A 20,245-nucleotide genomic window follows, 5' to 3' on the forward strand; every position below is an offset into this window, starting at 1 on the left:
GCCGCGTATTGTTGTTTACGCTGAGTGAAAAGGAAGCATTTAACTTGAATGTTGTTACATTTTCCACCGAGGAAAGTGTGAACTCAATTGTTTTTTTTAATTTCATTACCTGAAATTTTATTTAGCATTCTAAGGGATATTTTCAACATATTACGTATAAACAATTTAAGATTTTGATAGTGATATAAGAGTTAGTAATGACGTTTTCCTGATTTAAAAAAAACATATATAAACAGTGTATTTAATGCTATTTTTATTTCTTATTATTAGGAGATTATTATTATTATCGATTAAATATTGAAAATAAAACTATCAAACAATAATAGTAAACACTATCTCTTTTTGTTTAATAATACCTCTGTCGAAACAAAGAAAAAGGTAAAACACTCCTAATCTTTGAAAAAAAAATGTCTGCTTTAGTTACTTTGAATAACGGTTTGAAAATGCCATTAATTGGTCTAGGTTGTTGGAAGATTCCAAACAAAGTCTGTGCTGAACAAGTGTATGATGCTATTAAGTTGGGTTATCGTCTATTCGATGGTGCTACTGATTATGGTAATGAAGCTGAAGTCGGACAAGGGATCAAAAAAGCCATTGATGATAAAATTGTCACCAGAGCTGATTTGTTTATTGTCTCTAAGCTATGGAACTCATTCCATCGTCCAGAACATGTAAGATTGAATGTTAAGAAAAATTTAGAAGATCTAGGTCTAGATTATGTCGATCTTTACTACATCCATTTCCCAATTGCCTTCAAGTTCGTACCAATTGAAGAAAGATATCCACCATCTTTTTACTCTGGTATTAAAGAAGAAGCGCAAGGTATTATTGCTACTGAAAGGGTTGGTTTAGCTGATACTTACCATGCTATGGAAGCTTTGGTAGATGAAGGTTTAATCAAGTCTATTGGTATCTCCAATTATAATGGTGGTTTAGTTCAAGATGTTTTGAACTATTGTAGGATTAAACCTGTAGCTTTACAAATTGAACATCATCCATATTTGACTCAAGCACATTTGGTTGAGTACTGTAAGTTAAACCAAATTCAAATTGTTGCCTATTCTTCCTTTGGTCCTCAATCATATGTTGAATTGAAATCTGAAGTTGCTATTGAAACTGTCCCATTATTTGAACATCCAACTGTGAAGAAGATTGCTTCTGCGCACGGTTCTGATATCTCTACTTCCCAAGTTCTATTGAGATGGGCAACTCAACAAGGTGTTGCTATCATTCCAAAATCTTCTAAGAAGGAAAGATTGCTTGCAAATTTGAAGGTAGATGAAACTCTAACCTTAACTGACGATGAATTGAAGGAAATAAACAACTTGAACAAGAATCTGAGATTTAATCAACCATGGGAGTGGATGAACATGAAGTTCCCAATCTTTGATTAAGAAACTACTCTATATCCAAAATATAATTGCAATATAGTATAATTTTTTCATATCTTCTTTTGATTATATTTTAATAATATTATTTTCTTTACGTATATAGTAAGGATATATATATTAGTTATTAGAATATTTCTTTACAGCATTTGTAATTTGTTTTATATCATCAGGAGATGTTCTACAGCATCCGCCTATGATTCTTGCACCTGCCTCGATATATCTTTTAACTACAGCATCCCAAGTGAACGTTGGATGACTGTTTGGTAACCAGATCTTCTTCACGGTGTCGTAGACTTCACCACTGTTAGGATACGCAATAAGTGGCATATTAGGTAATTGTTTATGTATCGATTCCATGATATCAGCAGAATGGTTGAAACTGACACAATTGATTCCTAATAACAGCAAATTTGGATTTATTTTATCGCCAATGGATTTGATCAATTCTGCAACGTCTATCATGGTAGAACCATCTCTTAGGAGCCCATTTTCATGAACTGATAGACCAATATAGAAAGGTTTTGACAATATGGATTCATCCCAAGACAAAATTGCTCTCAATTCATGGATGTTTGGAATAGTCTCAAATGCAATCAAGTCCAAGTTGTCGTTTTGGAAAAAATTATCTAATTGAGGTTTGAAATAATTATAATAGTCTATCTTTTCTGGATGTTCACCATAGTCACCATTAAATTCTGCGCATACATGGGCACCCCAAGGGCCGATACAACCAATTAAAAATTTCTCTTCACCGATACAATCACGAGAGAACTGTACAATATGGTTCAATAAAACGTTATATTCTTCAACAGTCTTGATAGGAGTATTTTCGGAGACAGACTTAAAACTGGTTTGATAAGTAGTGGTCATTAAAATCTCTGCACCTGCAGCTAAAAAGTCATTGAACATTCCCTTGACAATCTGTCTATCCTTAGAAGATTGGTCCGACCAAAATGAATCACTAATGAAAGGTACAGTAGACCATACTGGGTTTGCAACGTCGATACCTCTATTTTCTAATTCGGTCCCTTGACCACCATCTAACACAAGGACTTTTCCAGGATTAGATGCTAAATATTCTTTAATTGAAGGACGAGCCATGTTTTCGTTTTATAATACACGTCTATATATATATATATATATATATGTATAGTCGGATGAAATACACTACAAACAAATAATAACTACGGTATGTAAATTGTATAGGAATAGAGATATAGGTTTATTTAACTTCTCCTTATGTATATATACATATATCGAAATCATGTAAGTGTTGTCTTTGTTGTCAAATGCAATAGAATGCCACAAGAAAAATGATGAATCATACATTTGTGCTGAAAGACCTGGAAGAATAGAAAACATCAAGAGATAAAATACAGGGGGGGTGAATAAATGAGAAAACAGGTTGAAATTTTCATTCTGTTAGGGATTATATAATATCATCAGCAATAATTTTTCACTTTACTGCAGTCCAATCTGTGAAAGCAAAAGAGAGGAAGCGAGCCGTTTATGGGATCTACGCAGTCTCTGAGTTTGTCCTGATGAGAACCGTTCAACGCAAACTGAAATTCAGCAAAATGCTCACAGTGTAGGAGGGAAGTAAAAAGGTACAGAATTTTAAAATATCATCTATTGCCGTATGTATTTCAACTATTGTTTGTCTTGCTTGGTTTTACAATAACGTGTTTAACAAGGGCGCCGTATCAGTTGTTGCTGTTGTTGTTCTGAGTAGCAAAAGGACTTTCTTGCAACTGAGGCAGAATGAAAAGTGATGTATTTAGTAAAATTGTTATAAGAGTCATCGTTAAGTAAGATATTACTGTTAAATCTAGTTTGGGGAAGTTTTCCGTTTTAAAGATAATAGTAATACATGAATGTGTCATACACGGAATATATTTGCTAGACTAGATATAGGCAGCAGAATTAGATGAAAGAACGATTACATAGTACAGGATAAGGGGCATACTCATATATCTCATGTTGGTTATTCTGATACATCACTAGGAGTATATCTCATATATATCATATTTCTCTTCTTAGCCTTGTTCATCGAGCATATTACACTATTACTCTCTCAGACTTGCAGCCAATAAATATTCCTATAGTGAAGGGAGAAAAATTAAAAAACGAATGAATTTTTTGAAGTAGAAAAAAATAAAGGAAAGATATAAAAATCATTTTTAGTATAGTTTAGTGCTGCTGTTAGGTTCTGTGAAAACAATAAAGGTTAACGTTATTGTTCCTATACAAATCAGTTTCTGTTAGGGCTTTGCAGTTTGCCATCAATATCATTTATACTATATATTTAGATCGAAATATAATACCAATCATAAAATGTCTTCTGCAAGTACAGAGAGTATTCAATCTTCAGATAATAACAAGTCTTCTAGACAGCCAAGAAATAAAAGGAATAACAGACGTCCCAAGAGTAATAAGAAGGATGAATCAAATGATAAGAAGAATGAAACCGATTTTGTAAAAAAATTAAATAAGAAAAATGGTAAAAGTAGGCATGGAGGTCCAAGAAGAAAGAGAAATGAGAATTCCAGCACAAATGGTTCTGTAAAAGAATATATTAAACCTGAATATAAAGAAAATTCAGCTTCAGCCAAACAGAGACATGATCAAATAGATCAATGTCTTCACGCTTTAGGGAAGGATAATTTCAAATTGTTTAGAAATGGGAAATATGTCACCACATATGCTGTGAACTTCCGTAACAATAACATATCATCGTTTTTCCCAAAAGATATGGGTATCAAATTTGCTATTAATATTCCACATGATTATCCAGAACAGAGTCTGAAGCTGTCTAGTAATAAGAGTAATAGTCAAGAAACTTCAGATAACGCAACTTTGAACAATTTAGTAAGAAACTTCAATAGTAAAATGCGGAACAATGATAATAACGTATACCCAATTCTAGCGCAGTTAAATTATTTGGTTCAGGAGGTTGATTTTCTAACACAATCAAATTTTAAAAAAAATGATAACTCAAGATCTGAATTCTATGCTCAGTTTACACAAACTGAGCAAACTGCATAGAATCCTATATTTCACATTATTTTGCGATTAATACGTCACTCATACCCATCTTCCTCCATTTTTGCATCTCATCTATAAACAATTTATAGCTTAGTTTAGACTTATTTATTGCATATAGCCATTCAAGCTATTTTAATGTTTGTTGTTCTCTAATATATCTATAAGAATATCTTCCTACACCATAAATGATAATTTTACAATGCGGCGCGAAAATATGTGCATATACATCTAAAGTTGATCTAATAGAAACACGTTAAATATTTTCATTAGGACAAGGTTTCTTTGATTTTAGAAAGAATGCCAACTCACAAAAAGCTGAGATTATTGGTGATTAGATTTCAAATAAAGACTCTATCGTGAAGTGGAGAATTGTGATTATGAACAAATGGAACAATCTACATCGATTAAAAATACTATTTCAATTAAACGACAACAAATCAATGATATTCTTGAACCAAATAATAATGACAGATCTAAATCATTTGCAACAACTTCAAATATACAAACCAATGATGTCATTAAGAGAGGACTAAGTCTTGCTGGAACAGGTCTAGTATCATCTGGTAGGACGAGATACTCCTTTAAAGCAACAAAATCAAATAAAACTCGTCAATCTGTGAACCTACACACAAGAACTATTAAGTCGCAAGCTCCTGAAAAGACTATTGAAAACAACAAGACTGAAATTCCGGACAAAGAAACCGTGGATAGATTATTTGAAAAGGCATTAGATAGTGGGATGTATTTTTGGGGTTCTGCACATAGCACCTTACAGAATGTATCTACCGCTAGAAAATGGCAATTGATTCAAAAAATACGTCACAATGAACAGGAACATGCCGACCAGGGTGACTCTAAACTATCAGTACAAAATGATCAAGTATTCTTGGAAAACTTGAAATACTCTTTGAATGACCCTTCCAAGAGATTAAGGTCGTTGTACCAACTAGAAAAACGGTTAAGACAAAAGACATTTTTAGCATCATTTGTTTCAGGTGATTATTATGTCGATTTAGTTGATCAAATTCCAACGATTACCATTGATATAGAGTATGCATATTTTTCATCTTTCAAGACTTTAATGAATAACATGGAGGTTCGGATAAAAATATTGAATAACCCAATATTAATTGGATTTTTCATAGATTCAATGATTAACGATATTTCACCTATAAAGATAAAACTACAAACTTGTCAGTTACTTCTGTTATTAACATATTTAGACTCTGAAAAAGGTTATGATGTCATATGGAACTCCTTAGAAAAAAAACTAGAGCTATGGATGAACGATATTAAAGGAATAATTGAAAATACAGACGATATTTTAGAAAGAATAAATAGTAATAAATCGGTCATTCAATTTCGTCACCCAGAACAAGTCATTTCGGATTACCTTTCTTCGGTACTGTTCTTAGTTAATTCAATAATTGAAGGATATCCTTCATATAATAAGAAAGAATTTATTATTGAACAATTTAGGAACATGGAAATCCACAAATTATTTTATAAAATGGAAAATTTTGAATCTACCACTATAAAAGAACAAATCCAGAACTATAAGATTAAGGAGGAAGGTGTCCGTATGAGAATGAACAACGAGGCACCTATATTTCCTACATTATCCTATGGACCTGTTTTGGAATCGTTAGTACAGAAAACACAAGATACACCTTTAGAACAACCATTTGGTGATTTGGTTAAGTCACTTTCTGCAATGCTTGATAATCGTACCTATTCGGAATCAATTAAACTTTACAAAGCATTGAGTTCCATGCTGGTATATTTATTAGAAAAATTCCAATCTGATGTTGATGAAGATTTATCTCCTAATTCATTATTACACGAATCTTTAGAAAGGTTACTCGATGGTCTTCAATCTGATGACATTGCTAGAAGAGCCATGAATGACTTGAAAGAAGCCCAGAAAAGCATTGCGGCGTTAACTAGCGAATTGAAACAGGTACGGACTGAAAAAAGACTTGATGATAATGAGCTTTTGGTTAAATTACATAATAATTCAGAGTTACTGTCTTCAAAGGTGAGTGAAATAAAGACATTGAAATTCCGAAATAAATCACTCGAAGAACTTTTAAAAGATTCAAAATTCAAACAAGACAAGATTGCAACATATGAACGTCTACAATATAAAGTTAAGGCTCGACCTCTGTCAGTGTTTGGTAACAATAAATCCGATCTAAAACTTCAGCTTGGAATAAAAAACAATATAAGGTACTCTAACTCTCATATAATCCGCGAAAGTAAAGGTGTATTATCTCTTTCCTCATTCTTGGAGGATGACTCCATGGATAATATTTTAAATAATCAATCTTATACTGGACAGTTTTCTAATTCTACTGACTTAAAGTCTTCCGCTGCAAATACCTCAATTATGGGTGAATCAATGGTTGGGGAAGTAACTGATGGACAGATTAATGGAGGTAATTTACTTGTGACTGGGTCAAAGACCATTAAATATAGTACTGATAATTTCCAGTATTCTGAAAATGGTTCAAATGACAGGTATGGGTATTGCATACCCGGTACTAGCACCACAGATAAGACTAGAAGTATGAATAGTGCCACTAATCGAGACATAATTAATGGATCTCTATCATATTTACCTAGTCCGGATCCTGTCCTGGACGGAACTATTCAACCCGTTTTGACAAGTGGTTTTTCTAATTCTACTGACTATTATCATAGTCATCACATGCGGTCCATTGAAGAAGGTAATGGTGTATCTGTATCTGGACCCTATCTGACATTCGAAGGGCAACAATCAACTATTTTGGATGTTTCAGAAACACCTCGATTTGGGGTGATGATACCCTACGGGAAAAATGACACTGGTAGTTCCTTAAACCTCAATGAAATGCCAACCAATAATTTGAACATTAATGGATTGAATATAGGTGGTACTGGCATTGGTTCCGATTTCAGTTTGGGTGGTTCCGGGACATTGAATCCTGGAACTAGATCTTCAATTTTAACTACTAGCGTATTACAAGAAGGAATAAAACTATCATCTGTTGCTGCTGCTGCTGCTGCTGCTCCTCCTCCTCCTCCTCCTCCTCCTCCTCCTCCTCCTCCCTTACCACCACAATTGTCTGATAAAACAGAAGAACAAGAGAATGAAGATCCAGAGCCAGAGCCAGATACGAATGTAGGTTCATCGATATCACTGGCGCCGCCACCACCACCACCGCCATTGCCCACGAATCTTGTTAAAATGGATGTCACATCAAGGCATTCCGCACTGAAATTAAAACAAATACATTGGGATAATGTAGATGATGTTGAGAATACTATTTGGGCAGACCAAGTTTCTCTAGGAGAAATATTTTCCAAATTAAAGAAGGGTGGCATCTTAAATAATGTTAATGATATGTTCAAAATAAAGGACAATAAACTAAAAATTAAAAAAGACAAAAAGGACGAAAATAAACCTAAGAAATTGAGCTTTTTGCCAAGAGATCTTGCCCAACAATTTGGTATCAATTTACATATATTTTCAAATTATTCTGTGGATGCCTTGGTTTCCAAAGTCCTGGCCTGTGATAGCGAAATACTAAGGAATATTCCGGTACTGGAATATTTCAACAAAGAAGATTTGAATAACATTCCACGTAGTATATCAATAAAGTTTGATCCATTTAGCTCAAATTATTTAACAGGAGCCAAACCTACGAAATCACCAGAGTCTCTTGAAAGATCCGATCAGATTTATTTAGAACTCTGCTACAACTTGAGAAGTTATTGGTCGGTTAGATCAAAAGTATTGCTACTTATGATGACTTATGAAAAGGATTACTACGACTTGACGTATAAGTTACAAAAGATCGATGATGCAGTTAGAACTCTTAAAAATTCTACAAAACTGCGAGATGTGTTGTACATCATCTATTCTATTGGTAATTATATGAATAAAAGAGGCGTTCGTGGTATTAGGTTAAGTTCCTTAACAAAACTTGTATTTGTGAAATCAAGTAATGATAGCAATATATCGTTTCTACATTTTATCGAGAAAATTATTAGGTTCAACTACCCCGATGTATATTCCTTTTTAGATGATTTGAAACTTGTCGACGATATCAGCAATTTGAGTTTCGAATCTTTGGAAGCTGAGTGTTCTGAATTCACCAGGAAGATTAGAGAGGCTGTACATGAGGTGAGCAAAGGGAAACTTTCTGATCCAAAATTATTACATCCTCAGGATGAAATTTTAAGCAAAATTAGGTACAAAACGAATAAGGCAAAGACAAAAAGTGGTCTGCTTGATGCGCAATTTAAATTAACTGATAGTGATATTGACAAGATTATATTATTTTACGGTGAGAACCCTAAGGATACTGAATCTAAACGGATGTTTTTCAAGAATATTATGGATTTTGTGGCCGTATTTAAGAAATGTGCTAGAGAAAATAAAGAAAGAGAAGAAATGGATCGTATTTATGAAGAGAGAAAGAAATTGATGGAACAAAATCTACGTCTCAAGAGAGATGATAGCAACGGGAGCAGTGATGACGCAGAAGATGATGCTGTGGATGTGTTGCTTTCACAACTTCGCGGTGTCGATTCAAATTCAATGAAATTGAGGTCTAAAAGACGCGATTCTAGAGTTTTATCAAAAGTAGATTCTAAAGCTAGTAATAATGATGAGTTGCTAGAAAGGACACATGCATTGATGAGCGATTTACAGAATATCTAATAATTTTTATATAAAAATTATTTCTTAAATTAATGGTCTATCTAAGTCGTTATTAATTTTCCTCATTTCAAAGGCGATGGATGAAGAATTGTTTTGCGACGTAAAAAAAATAAAAAATGTCTCAAAGTGTTTGTTCTTTACAGAATGTACCACATATGAAATTAAATGCCTAATAAGGTAAGTATCATTAGTATTAGTGTGTGGATATACCTGGGGAATTGCTATAAGTTTATACATATATCTGTTCATTTTTCAGGTTATGAGTATTAATGGTAGACCAAGAAAATGGTTAGTGTGGCTACAGCAGTTATATGTTTAGTTGGGATACCACTTTTTTTTGGTTTATCGATAGCTCTATTTTTTGGGTTGCAGCTTTTTAAAAGACTTAGGAAAGAAGATGAAGAATTTGAAGAAGAAATTAAGCAAGGTGATGATTTTTTCCAATTTGATGATATCGAAACTTGGAAAGTCGATTTAACGAAAAATGTTAAACCAGAGGATTTAGAATCTGGAAAAATTCTAGTAGATCTGGAAGTAAGACAGTCATTACAATCTAATAGGAGTGAAGATACAAATATCATATCACGGTCATATATACCTGCATATAGAAAAACTTTTCGAACACGATATAATGAATTCAAAGAAAAAGGCAAAACAATAAATCTTGAAAATGGAAGCTATGAAGGTAATTCGAAAAGAAAGAGCATATACGAACAAATTCTTCCCGTTATGGAGGAGGATGTTTTCAGTCATCAAGAAATGCATGCGCAAACAAAAACAAAATTACTTCGAAACTATAGGGTTGAAATGGAAAATGTTCTTTTGGGAAAATCACTTGCAAAGCAAGATCTTGGATCGTATTATCCTCGCAGTTGAGAGGTATTTGTATTGTCACTGTTAAATTTTTATTTACCGGAATATATCTATTTGTACATAAAAGGCTCTACAGCAAAGTAATATAATTTTCAACAAAACATAAAAAAGGAAGTAATTTTAATTATTGGTTCATATTTACAATGATAGTTATATAAAGTGAAGAAAAGGTTATTTAGTAGGAAAATAAAGTAGAATGAATTTGCCTCTTATTTAAGATGGAGTTAATTAACCATGAGGTATAGAAAATACCTATACTCCTCTAATTGTGATTTAAGGTCTTAGAAGAACTTTCACTTAATAAATCGAACTTCTTGTCATTAACTGTTAGACTCCATTCATGAATCAAGAATTCATCACGACGGTTTTCTCTATCTGCGACCAATCTAATCATACCTGATTGGTTTTTATCACCTTTAATGTAAAATGTGATATTAATGATACCTGCCACAGGATTTAGTTTCCCATATACCCATGGAATGATACCGTCAAACTCGATATTCTCTCCTAACCATTCCTTCGTAGTGGCAGACTTACGTAGTTGGTATAATGTATCAGATATAATTGGATTTTCTGTCTTCTCATAATTGAACATGATGGCTAAGGCGGAGCACATTGCGACGGAGAAAGCAGCAAAACCTGCCCACTGTTTCTTTCTGTCAGCCCTTGGATCAGGCAATTCCCTGTCGATTCTCATTGGTTTCTCATTATTAATAATAGTTTTAGATTGTTGGGAATTCTGTCTTATTGTTGTTGTAACCAGAGTACGACATGTGGAGTGTCTTGCCAACCTAGTCGACGTTTTCAATGAATTTAGACCGATTGCTCTTAACATTCTTGGATGTGATGAAAGTGTTAAAAGAAATTAAGATACTTAAGAATACACAATAGACTCTAAAACACCTTTATTATAACGTAATGCAGTTCTTTTATCTCATGTTTTGCAATTGAAGACGATATTATTAGTAGTATGGTCTATCCCCTTCTTTATTATTAACCAAAATAATGGAAATTCCTTACTTGAAGACCGGCCGACTCAAAGCCTCTGAAAAGTTTGAAACTACGAGGCGGTTCTCCTCCAGAAAATAAAAATTAGCAGAGGGAAAGTTAGGGAAAGAGACCACAGCTGGAAGGATGATATTTAAGGAATAACAAAATATGACATTTTTCTCTTTGGAATGTTAATAAGAATCCTCCAAGGTCGATATTTATAATCTATGAAACATGATTAAAGATTTGTCGTAGTTGTAGTAACGCTAAACGTGCAAGAGGTTTGGAACGTTCGAAGGGCATCGGATCATTAATTCTCAATCCTTAGGGTTTTTTATCGTATTCTTTCCGACAGTGAATAATATATCCTAATATACGAGCTCTATTGAAGCCATATAGTGTTTGATATCTTGCTTCAGGAACATTATTATAGTGGCTGATCAACAGAACAATAATAGTTACTTTAGAGGATATTTGCCGAATTACATTGCGTATCACTATAACAGGATCTGGCTTCTCACACTTTTGACGAAGAAATAACTTATATAGTAAGCAAAGAAATAGACGTTTCGAAATAAACAATAAGTTGGAGTATACTCTACAAGTTTATTTATAATATATCGAGAAGTATGATAAGTATATCTGAATGTTATAAATATGTTCTTCTTTCATTAAAGTATGATATACATAGAACGAAATATATTTTGAACTGCAAGTAGTTGTGTAGTCCAGACTCATTTAGTCGTTATAAGCCATTGTTTACCAAGTGAATTTAACTTAAAAATGAAACCCTTTCACATAAGTCGAGTGGAGATCCCTAACATTCTAGGGGGGGGGGGAAAGAAAGCTTCAATGTTTAATACTGTATGCAATCTTTAATCTTGCAGATGAAACTTGTTATTATCATAATAGTAGGTTATCAGAAATACACAATTCCTTATATAAATTAGATAGAGAATAGTTAATAAGATTCAAATATTTCTGCTGCATTCCAAGACATATTTAATTCAACCATGTGTTTTCAGCTTTAAACTATATAGGAAGTGAATTATTTACAGATCCTTATACCTTCACGATATAATATTTCTTTTCTATTAAGTTTTAGACCGTTGGTCCAATTATAAAATGGATAGTTATCTAGGTATTATGGCAACAACATTTAACAAATAGCAGGTTAAGTTATGACCATTTTCGTCCTTCTGGTCACCAAGTTCAGGCCATGCATTAAAGAACGTAATGTAAGATCTATTAAGCGTTATGATAAAAAGACGACCCTACAGTTCATAGAAGTAGGGCTTTCTGTATTCTGGCATGATATTTTTCATACCCTAGGGTTCCTATATAGTTAACATACAAGAAACCCTAACATAGGGCGACATAATTTCCTCCACCTTTTGGAGTCTTCACAAATCGCGTTCCTCAAATCAAATTGCTGAACAGCTTTTCTTAACAGTATACAAACAGAAGACACAGTAATACTTTGTATATTCTTAATATATATATGTGGTTTACTTCAACATGGTGATCCTGTACTTAACCTATAAATAGGAGTAAACCTACAAGTACTAACAAAATGACATTTGTATGTATGTTGATTAGTTAACTGGTTAATGAAGAAGTTATATAATACTAACATTATTATGATAATGAATATTTACTGCTTAAGACACAGAGAGATAGAGAAGCATATATAGGCATATACTTTAACGACATCTCTTTCCTTTCTTTCCAGTAATGGTATCTTTTGAAATTAGATCGGAAAAGCGATACATATATCCATTGATCTTGCATTAGTTTCAACATGTCTTGCGGGAATGAAGAGAAATACGGGGCTCACGTTCAAGACAGAATCTATCGAGAACGAGACTGCAAGAGTATACACTAGGAAATATCTCAATATAGGTGAGTCACTCTATGATAGTGCGGTAGCTTCATGTGGATCTTCTAAATATTTCGTTCGCAAATAGTGCATAGTTCAAAGAAATATAATGAATCAAGCGTTGTCATTATCATTATCACCATCACTATACAAGGCGTATTAAGACCCCCTCCAATTTCAATGACCCCCAGAGTTTAAAGTTTCAAAAGTTACTGTTACTTCCTCCTTCGATGATTCCGATAATGTGGTTGTCAGCCTGTTTGTTTCTTGACATATAGATTATTTGATTATCACGCTCACATATTCAAGTCTATACTCACTTTTAAATAGTTCCCATATATACATACATAGTAATCCAATAATATTCTAGAATAGAAAAACTACGATCTCTCTCGAAAGGGTAATTCAAGTATCATCTTCTCAACTCCCTACTCACTTCACGTTATCTATATGCAGCACGGTTTTCATCAAATTTCACATAACTCTTCATCAGGAATGTGTTATTCGTCAAATCATCAAGACAGGTTGGCACATACATATATATGTATATATATGTATATATACCATCCCTACCATCACCACATACAGTTATCTTCAAACAGCACCCCATTTGCCTATACATCACTAAGCATATCTTGTGTACCCTGTAGTTCATACTAAGCCTGGAAGTCCTTTCTCGAAGGTTTATTTTTGATTCAACAAAATCGGTAAAAGCCACAACTCCCCCCACGTACCGTACCCTATTCGGAGAATCCCGTAGGAACATTCATTATATATATATATATATATATATATATATATAATAACGAAACAATTGATATAAAAGAGGTACATATAGTATAAATATATTTTCTTTTATTAATCACTGTAGTTCATACGTTCACTAATCATAGTAAGAATCTAACACCCTCTCTTCTAACGATAAAACAGCATTCCTTTCCTCTTTTGCATTAACACACAAACATAATGAATAAGGAGAAAGTGGTGTTATTCTCTCCAGAATATTCCCCAGAATTAGCCAAAAGAATTAAAAGTATATATAAAGATGATATCAAGCATTACTACTCGCAGTTGAAGTTAGAGAAATTAATTGATCTATTGGAACACACACAATATTTGTTTGAGCTTTATGTAAGATTTGCCAACGATAAAAATGATAATGATTCACTCACATCATACATTATTGGTTGCTTCTATGTTTATCTGATAATGCCAAACTCCATTCAATTTCAAACTAAAAATAAGGATTACAGCATATACGCTGACATGAAAGCCATATATGAAGGCCAAATGAACATGACCAACGTACGTCTCATGGTAAGGGATGAGGTTGATAATATACTGGATCACATAAACCCTGAGCCAATCAATCTTACACAACTCATGGAAAGAAAAAGGGCATATTCAGTACCAGATGGCAGTATAACGGAATCACTACAGAATTTAAAAATTAATGATCCGACTACGACAACGACTATAACTATGACTAAAAATCTAGATGAAATAATTCCTTATAAAAGTGAGCATCCTGGTAGTCAAACAACCGGTTCCAGTTATTCAAGCTCAGTAACTTCTACTGAAGAAGATGGTTACAATAGTAGTAATGTATTCAGCGGTCAACAAGGTACAGAAAGGATGCCAATTAATAGCGATAGTGAACCTTTTACTGATGATGCCGATACTGCTTCTCAGTTATGGACTGCTCCTGCATTAGAACCGAATGATCAATTAAAAATAGCATTATATTCTGAACCCCTTACGTTACCAACAATGTCAACAGAAGAAGATTTCTCGCATCCAATAGAGTTCCCAACGTACAATGCAAATAATGAAATCACCAATCCCTCCAACCTTTCAAGGAAAAGTAGCACTATAATTGATAAACGTGCACCTTTACTTCGTGCTAGAACTGAAAGTGTTGCTATGTCAATGTTTGACGAACCTAACAGTAACAAAAGCAATTACAATCATAATCCATACCCATACGCAAATTATAGAACCAGTCCGCTTGGTAGCAGTGATGAACTGATCGCAGATAGAAGTTTAACACACAGGAAGAACTCGTATCATTCTGTTTATATGATGGAGAATGAAAATGATGAATTAAAAAATGAAAATTACTATGATCGAACAGACGATTTTATTCGTTCAATCGAAAGACTGGAAAAACAAAGCATCATAACCGCCCCTGAATTATTCACAATATTATCGAATCCAATCGATAGAAACAAATTATTATTGATTGATTTAAGATTAGAGAAAAGGTTCACTTACAATAATATAATTGCCGATAATTATGTACAATTGGATCCAACTACCTTATGGGACTCTCAAAAGGGTACACCAATATACGATATCAAAATAATCGAACAGACATTGAACAACAAATTATTTACTAATAGGAATGAATTTGATTATATTGTTTATTATTCAGATATGAAAACATACATGAAACTGAATTTTGATTACCACTTTGTGCTATTTTACTTACTAATCACATCTGCAAAATCTACAGATAAGTCTAAACGAGCTCCAACTGCTTTATTAGGTGGGTTTGAGAAATGGAAAAAGATGATGCATAAATATACAAAGGAATACAGTATCGACGTTAGACAATATATATACGGTCCCTATGATAGAGAAGGTAAGAAAATCAGCCAAAATGTGGCTTCTCCAACATATTCCACTAATAATTCATATAGACAGACACCCTATCCTTATGCCAGCATTTCAAATATTAAATTTCCAGAGGCACCATCGTTCAGACCACCAGAGGTACCTTTCAGAATAAGGAAAAGACCTCCGCCACCTCCCCCAGCAGTGAGACCCAAGACCCCACCACCTCCAATCTTGGCACCACCTAGTATACCACCACGATTACCAGCTAAAATAAAATTGGAAATAAATAATAATAATAGCCATATAACTCGTATTCCTACACATATACCTGTGCTACCTTCGACTATCCCGGAGAATAGACAACTTACAAAGTTTGAATTGTTTGAAAATGAAAATAAAGAAGTTGTCAAGAAAAGAAGCTACTCCATTCCAACAATCGAAAAAAATTCCAACATATTTGTTTCGTTATCAATTACAGGGTTAAGAAATTTAGGCAACACATGCTATATTAATAGTATGATACAATGCCTGTTTTCCACTACAGCATTCAGAGATATATTTTTGAGTAATGAATATGAAAAATATTTGAATATGTCGAATAAACATATTTCTGCTAATACAAGGAGACTTTCGCTATCAAAATCTCTGAACATTCTTTTCAGGAAGATGTACTTAAACGGTGGTTGCTCGGTAGTTCCGATTGCATTTTTAAAAACATGCAGCATATTAAGACCCGATTTGAAAATTCCAGATGACCAACAGGATACACAGGAATTTTTAATGCTGATGCTCGACAGGTTACATGATGAATTATCAAAACAAGATGAAGTAGTTAATAAAAACCCTAAATTATTGCTATATGATACTACCCATCTAAAAGTTAATGAAAAAGAGTATAAGAAATGGTTTGATGAGAACATAATGGGTAATGGATTATCACCAATAGATGATTTTTTCCAAGGTCAAATGGAAAGTTGTTTACAATGTGAAAGGTGTGGTTATTGCACCTATAACTATTCCAGCTTTTATGTTCTATCTTTGGCAATTCCTAAAAAACAAAAAGGTTTTACCAAACTATCAAAAAGCATTAATCTGGAGGAGTGTATTAGTATGTTCACAGCTGATGAAATTTTATCTGGTGAGAATGCCTGGAATTGTCCTAGATGTTATGAGGAACAGAAGAAGAAATTACTGGAAAAGAAGAAGAAAGTGAAGCAAAGTCAAAACTTACAAGTTCCGACTAAATCTCTTGAGAGAAGCCGTGAAAAACATTCAATCTTCAAATTTGGTGGCTCAAAGAGAAAGAAACCTAAGACTATCAACAGATCCTTGTCACCCTTTAGATTAATCAGAAGAAGTGAATCTAAGAATCGTGAACCAGAAAATAATATTCCAACAACTAGTTCATCTGATTTCGATGCCAAATATAATAGTTATGATGAATCTGAAGACGATTTCGATGAATTAGATGAAGAAAAATTAAGACATTGGAAAAATAAGAAACTTATTACTGTGAAGACATTAAAATTCATTACTTTACCAAAAGTTTTGATGATTCATTTGTCTCGATTCTATTATGATTTAACTAAGAAGAATAATACCATTATTACATACCCATTAATTTTAACTATGACTTTAAAGAATAAAGAAGTTGTAAGATATAGATTATATGGGATTGTAAACCACACTGGTAATTTGATCAGTGGTCATTACACATCTTTGATTAATAAAGATTATGATCATAGTTTGAAAAGTAAAGAACAAAAATGGTACTATTTCGACGATGAAGTTGTGAAGGAAGAGAGAAATCATGGTGATATGGATAATGGCATAAACAAAATATCCAGCAAAGATGCGTACGTTCTATTTTATGAAAAGATTGAATAGAAAACTTTATTAATTACAGCAGTTGCAAATCTTTTAACCATATATATTCATTATAGAACCTAATAGACAACGCCATGTATACAATTATTTAAGTGAAAAGTGCATATTATCATTAATCATAAATATATATATATATTTATTTGTTTATTTATTTGAATATAAAGAAATACTAATGGAGAAGTCAAATATTGGGAATATTAATAGGTAAGAATATTTCAGGAGACTACAAGACTACCAATATTTAAATTAGAAGAAGAAGAAAACATAGACAGTGCAATAAGGTAGACAATTTCGACAGAAATAATAGTGATAAATAAAACTAGTATTTGAATTTTTGTTTCATATGTGAAAAGGGAACATATATCAAACACCAAAAGTCTTTATGTAACGTTTAGTATTCTCTATTTCTTTGGCTCTTCTTTTATTATCCCAGTTAAGCTCATCTCCCATAATCTTAACGGTACCATCTACCGCATTTAATGCTTGCCTTGCATCAAGGAATGCAAATCTTGTTCTTCTCAATAAGAAATCTAAAGCTGTTCTAGTATATTCATGTTGAATAGAATATTTCAATTCTCCAATGGTAAATGGGTAACGGAAGGAATCAAACAGGTTAATTTCATTATTTTCGATAAGATGAACATCAGCTATAGTATCAACTTCATCTGGATTACCTGGAGGAACTTTCTCACTTAGGATTTGGAAATTTGTTGCCAATGTGACAGGGAGTTGATTAATATTATTCTGTTTAAATGACTCACAAATTAAAGGAGCTCTCGTACCATAACTATCAGCTAAATGTTGAGCCATCTTTGAAGATAAATTGTATTTTTGTGCCAATAAAGCTTCTAAATTTGGATTCCAATTCTCAGCACCAACTAATTTCAATTTTCTTGTCGAACAAGGTTTGACATCTTTAAAATTCCCAATCTTGACGACTTCATTAATTGTTTCTTCAGCCATTTCTCTATAAGTTGTCCATTTTCCACCTGCAATAGTGATCAAATTTGAAGGTGATGTAAAAATAAAATGTGATCTAACCAAACCTTCAGTCTTCCCACCCTCATTTTCAAGAATTCTTGGGTCTTTAACAAGAGGTCTAATACCAGCCCATGCACTTAAGACATCATCTCTTTTTACAGGGAATTTAATATAATGTTGCAACTCTTTTAATATATCTTGAATATCTGCCTCAGTTGCTGTTGGGGTCTCTGGTACTTGCTTCAAAGGTATGTCAGTGGTACCGGCCAATACTTTTCCTTGCCAAGGTAAGAAAAACATGACTCTACCATCTGATGTTCTCACATCTAACAAGCCGACATTCTTTGGACAATAAAAACTTGGTAAAATGATATGAACCCCGGATGATGGAACAACCATTTTAGGGTTCTTAACCGCAATTTGTGAAGTAATATCATCAGAGTGATAATTTGAAGAATCAATATCAGGTAAACCATCTTTATTATTATCCATTTGTAAAATATGATCACTATAAGGTCCCGTTGCATTAACTACAGTCTTAGCCATAACTTCATAAATTTTATTGGTCTCGGTATCCTTTACAATAGCACCTTTAACATTATTATTATCATCTTTAATTAATTGTTGGACTTGCATATAGTTCAAAATGGTAGCCCCTTTGGAGACAGCTGTAATAGCTAGAGTAGAATTTAAACGAGAATCATTAAATGAACCATCATGATAAACTAGTCCCGCAGTTAATTTTGAAGAATCAAGCATTGGAGCTAATTCTGCCGCATTTGCCTTTGATAAAAGATAAGAACTTTTCAAATTTTGTGAACCAGCAAATAGATCATAAAATTTACAACCTGCATAGAAATAAGGAATTTGCCAATAGGTATAAACCGGAATCAAGATAGGTAAAATTTTACACAAATGAGGTGCAGTATTAATCAAATGTGCTCTTTCATTTAGTGCTTCGACGACTAAATCTAATTGATCCTTTGAGAATTCTAAGAAAGCTTTTTCCAAGTAACGAACACCACCATGAGCCATTTTGGTCGACTTAGACGACGTACCAGAGGCAAAATCAGCTTTCTCGACCAATGCTACATTCAATCCTCTCGTAACAGCATCAACGGCACAGCCTGTACCAGTAGCACCACCACCAATAATTAGCACATCGAATTGAGAAGTAGAAGATAAATTATTTAGTAAACTTTCACGAGTCGGAGTAGAAATATCCTTAACAGCCACAGACTCTAATGTCTTCACAGGACTTAAGTTTGTGTAATCTGCCAAGGGAGACTTCTTAGTCTTTGCATTGAAATATAATATAGAACCGCCAAGGATTGTAACGGAGGAGACACCCAGAAATACTTTTGGTCTCAAAAGACGCTTCCCAGCACTAGAGAACATCTTGTGTGAGTATATATTAAATATGAGGCTTATTGTAAGTAAATTTTATTAGTAGAAGTAAGCTAAATGATATTTTCTAAGTTGTAGAAACCCATTTTTTTTCCAGTCTTCATTCTCCAACGTCCTTCCCTTTATATAAGTTCAAGATTCCCATTCTGTTCCCTTCCCTCCCCTCTCCCCCGCATCATGCCGCTCGACACATAATGAACGGCGTTAACGACGAGCGCCGCCCGTTGGCATTCGGAGAAACGGCGATGAAGTCAGGGTAAACTGAGTCAGAGTCATTGGATTATATAAGACCACAAATCTGCTGATACGTTGATAGATTCGTTGATGGTAATGATGTTCTTGCAAATGTGAAGGATTTTTGGTAAGGTAGAGTCATTTGACCAGACATCTAGTATGGTATGGCTATTGCCCGGGTCTCCGGTGTGACGTGCGTGGATGTGTTAGTCTTCGACATCACTCGCAACG

The 20,245-nt window shown here is 33.5% G+C and overlaps 9 protein-coding genes across 9 annotated transcripts; 6 read left to right on the plus strand and 3 right to left on the minus strand.

Moving 5' to 3' along the window:
• Positions 1-407: 407 nt before the first annotated feature.
• GRE3 (trifunctional aldehyde reductase/xylose reductase/glucose 1-dehydrogenase (NADP(+))) lies at positions 408-1,394 on the plus strand (the record flags this gene model as incomplete). Its single annotated transcript, XM_041552146.1, has 1 exon — positions 408-1,394. One exon carries the CDS (start codon positions 408-410, stop codon positions 1,392-1,394), a length of 987 nt encoding a protein of 328 aa, XP_041408080.1.
• Positions 1,395-1,508: 114 nt separating this feature from the next.
• On the minus strand, positions 1,509-2,492 carry SAM4 (S-adenosylmethionine-homocysteine S-methyltransferase SAM4; the record flags this gene model as incomplete). Its single annotated transcript, XM_041552147.1, has 1 exon — positions 1,509-2,492. The coding sequence occupies one exon, from the start codon at positions 2,490-2,492 to the stop codon at positions 1,509-1,511; it is 984 nt and encodes a 327-aa protein (XP_041408081.1).
• Positions 2,493-3,725: 1,233 nt separating this feature from the next.
• Positions 3,726-4,436, plus strand: SMU2 (Smu2p; the record flags this gene model as incomplete). The annotated part of the gene is made up of 1 exon (XM_041552148.1): positions 3,726-4,436. One exon carries the CDS (start codon positions 3,726-3,728, stop codon positions 4,434-4,436), a length of 711 nt encoding a protein of 236 aa, XP_041408082.1.
• Positions 4,437-4,821: 385 nt separating this feature from the next.
• BNR1 (formin BNR1) lies at positions 4,822-9,144 on the plus strand (the record flags this gene model as incomplete). The annotated part of the gene is made up of 1 exon (XM_041552149.1): positions 4,822-9,144. The coding sequence occupies one exon, from the start codon at positions 4,822-4,824 to the stop codon at positions 9,142-9,144; it is 4,323 nt and encodes a 1,440-aa protein (XP_041408083.1).
• A 285-nt stretch (positions 9,145-9,429) lies between these two features.
• KABA2_09S00198 (uncharacterized protein) lies at positions 9,430-10,020 on the plus strand (the record flags this gene model as incomplete). Its single annotated transcript, XM_041552150.1, has 1 exon — positions 9,430-10,020. The coding sequence occupies one exon, from the start codon at positions 9,430-9,432 to the stop codon at positions 10,018-10,020; it is 591 nt and encodes a 196-aa protein (XP_041408084.1).
• Positions 10,021-10,279: 259 nt separating this feature from the next.
• On the minus strand, positions 10,280-10,852 carry COA1 (Coa1p; the record flags this gene model as incomplete). Its single annotated transcript, XM_041552151.1, has 1 exon — positions 10,280-10,852. The coding sequence occupies one exon, from the start codon at positions 10,850-10,852 to the stop codon at positions 10,280-10,282; it is 573 nt and encodes a 190-aa protein (XP_041408085.1).
• A 1,728-nt stretch (positions 10,853-12,580) lies between these two features.
• On the plus strand, positions 12,581-12,974 carry ATG44 (mitofissin; the record flags this gene model as incomplete). The annotated part of the gene is made up of 2 exons (XM_041552152.1): positions 12,581-12,589; positions 12,762-12,974. The coding sequence occupies 2 exons, from the start codon at positions 12,581-12,583 to the stop codon at positions 12,972-12,974; spliced, it is 222 nt and encodes a 73-aa protein (XP_041408086.1).
• Positions 12,975-13,852: 878 nt separating this feature from the next.
• Positions 13,853-17,392, plus strand: UBP7 (ubiquitin-specific protease UBP7; the record flags this gene model as incomplete). Its single annotated transcript, XM_041552153.1, has 1 exon — positions 13,853-17,392. One exon carries the CDS (start codon positions 13,853-13,855, stop codon positions 17,390-17,392), a length of 3,540 nt encoding a protein of 1,179 aa, XP_041408087.1.
• Positions 17,393-17,755: 363 nt separating this feature from the next.
• On the minus strand, positions 17,756-19,771 carry GUT2 (glycerol-3-phosphate dehydrogenase; the record flags this gene model as incomplete). The annotated part of the gene is made up of 1 exon (XM_041552154.1): positions 17,756-19,771. The coding sequence occupies one exon, from the start codon at positions 19,769-19,771 to the stop codon at positions 17,756-17,758; it is 2,016 nt and encodes a 671-aa protein (XP_041408088.1).
• Between the last annotated feature and the right edge of the window lie 474 nt (positions 19,772-20,245).

Source organism: Maudiozyma barnettii (genome assembly GCF_903064755.1).
Source record: "Maudiozyma barnettii strain CLIB 1767 genome assembly, contig: KABA2_09, whole genome shotgun sequence".
NCBI lineage: Eukaryota > Fungi > Ascomycota > Saccharomycetes > Saccharomycetales > Saccharomycetaceae > Maudiozyma > Maudiozyma barnettii.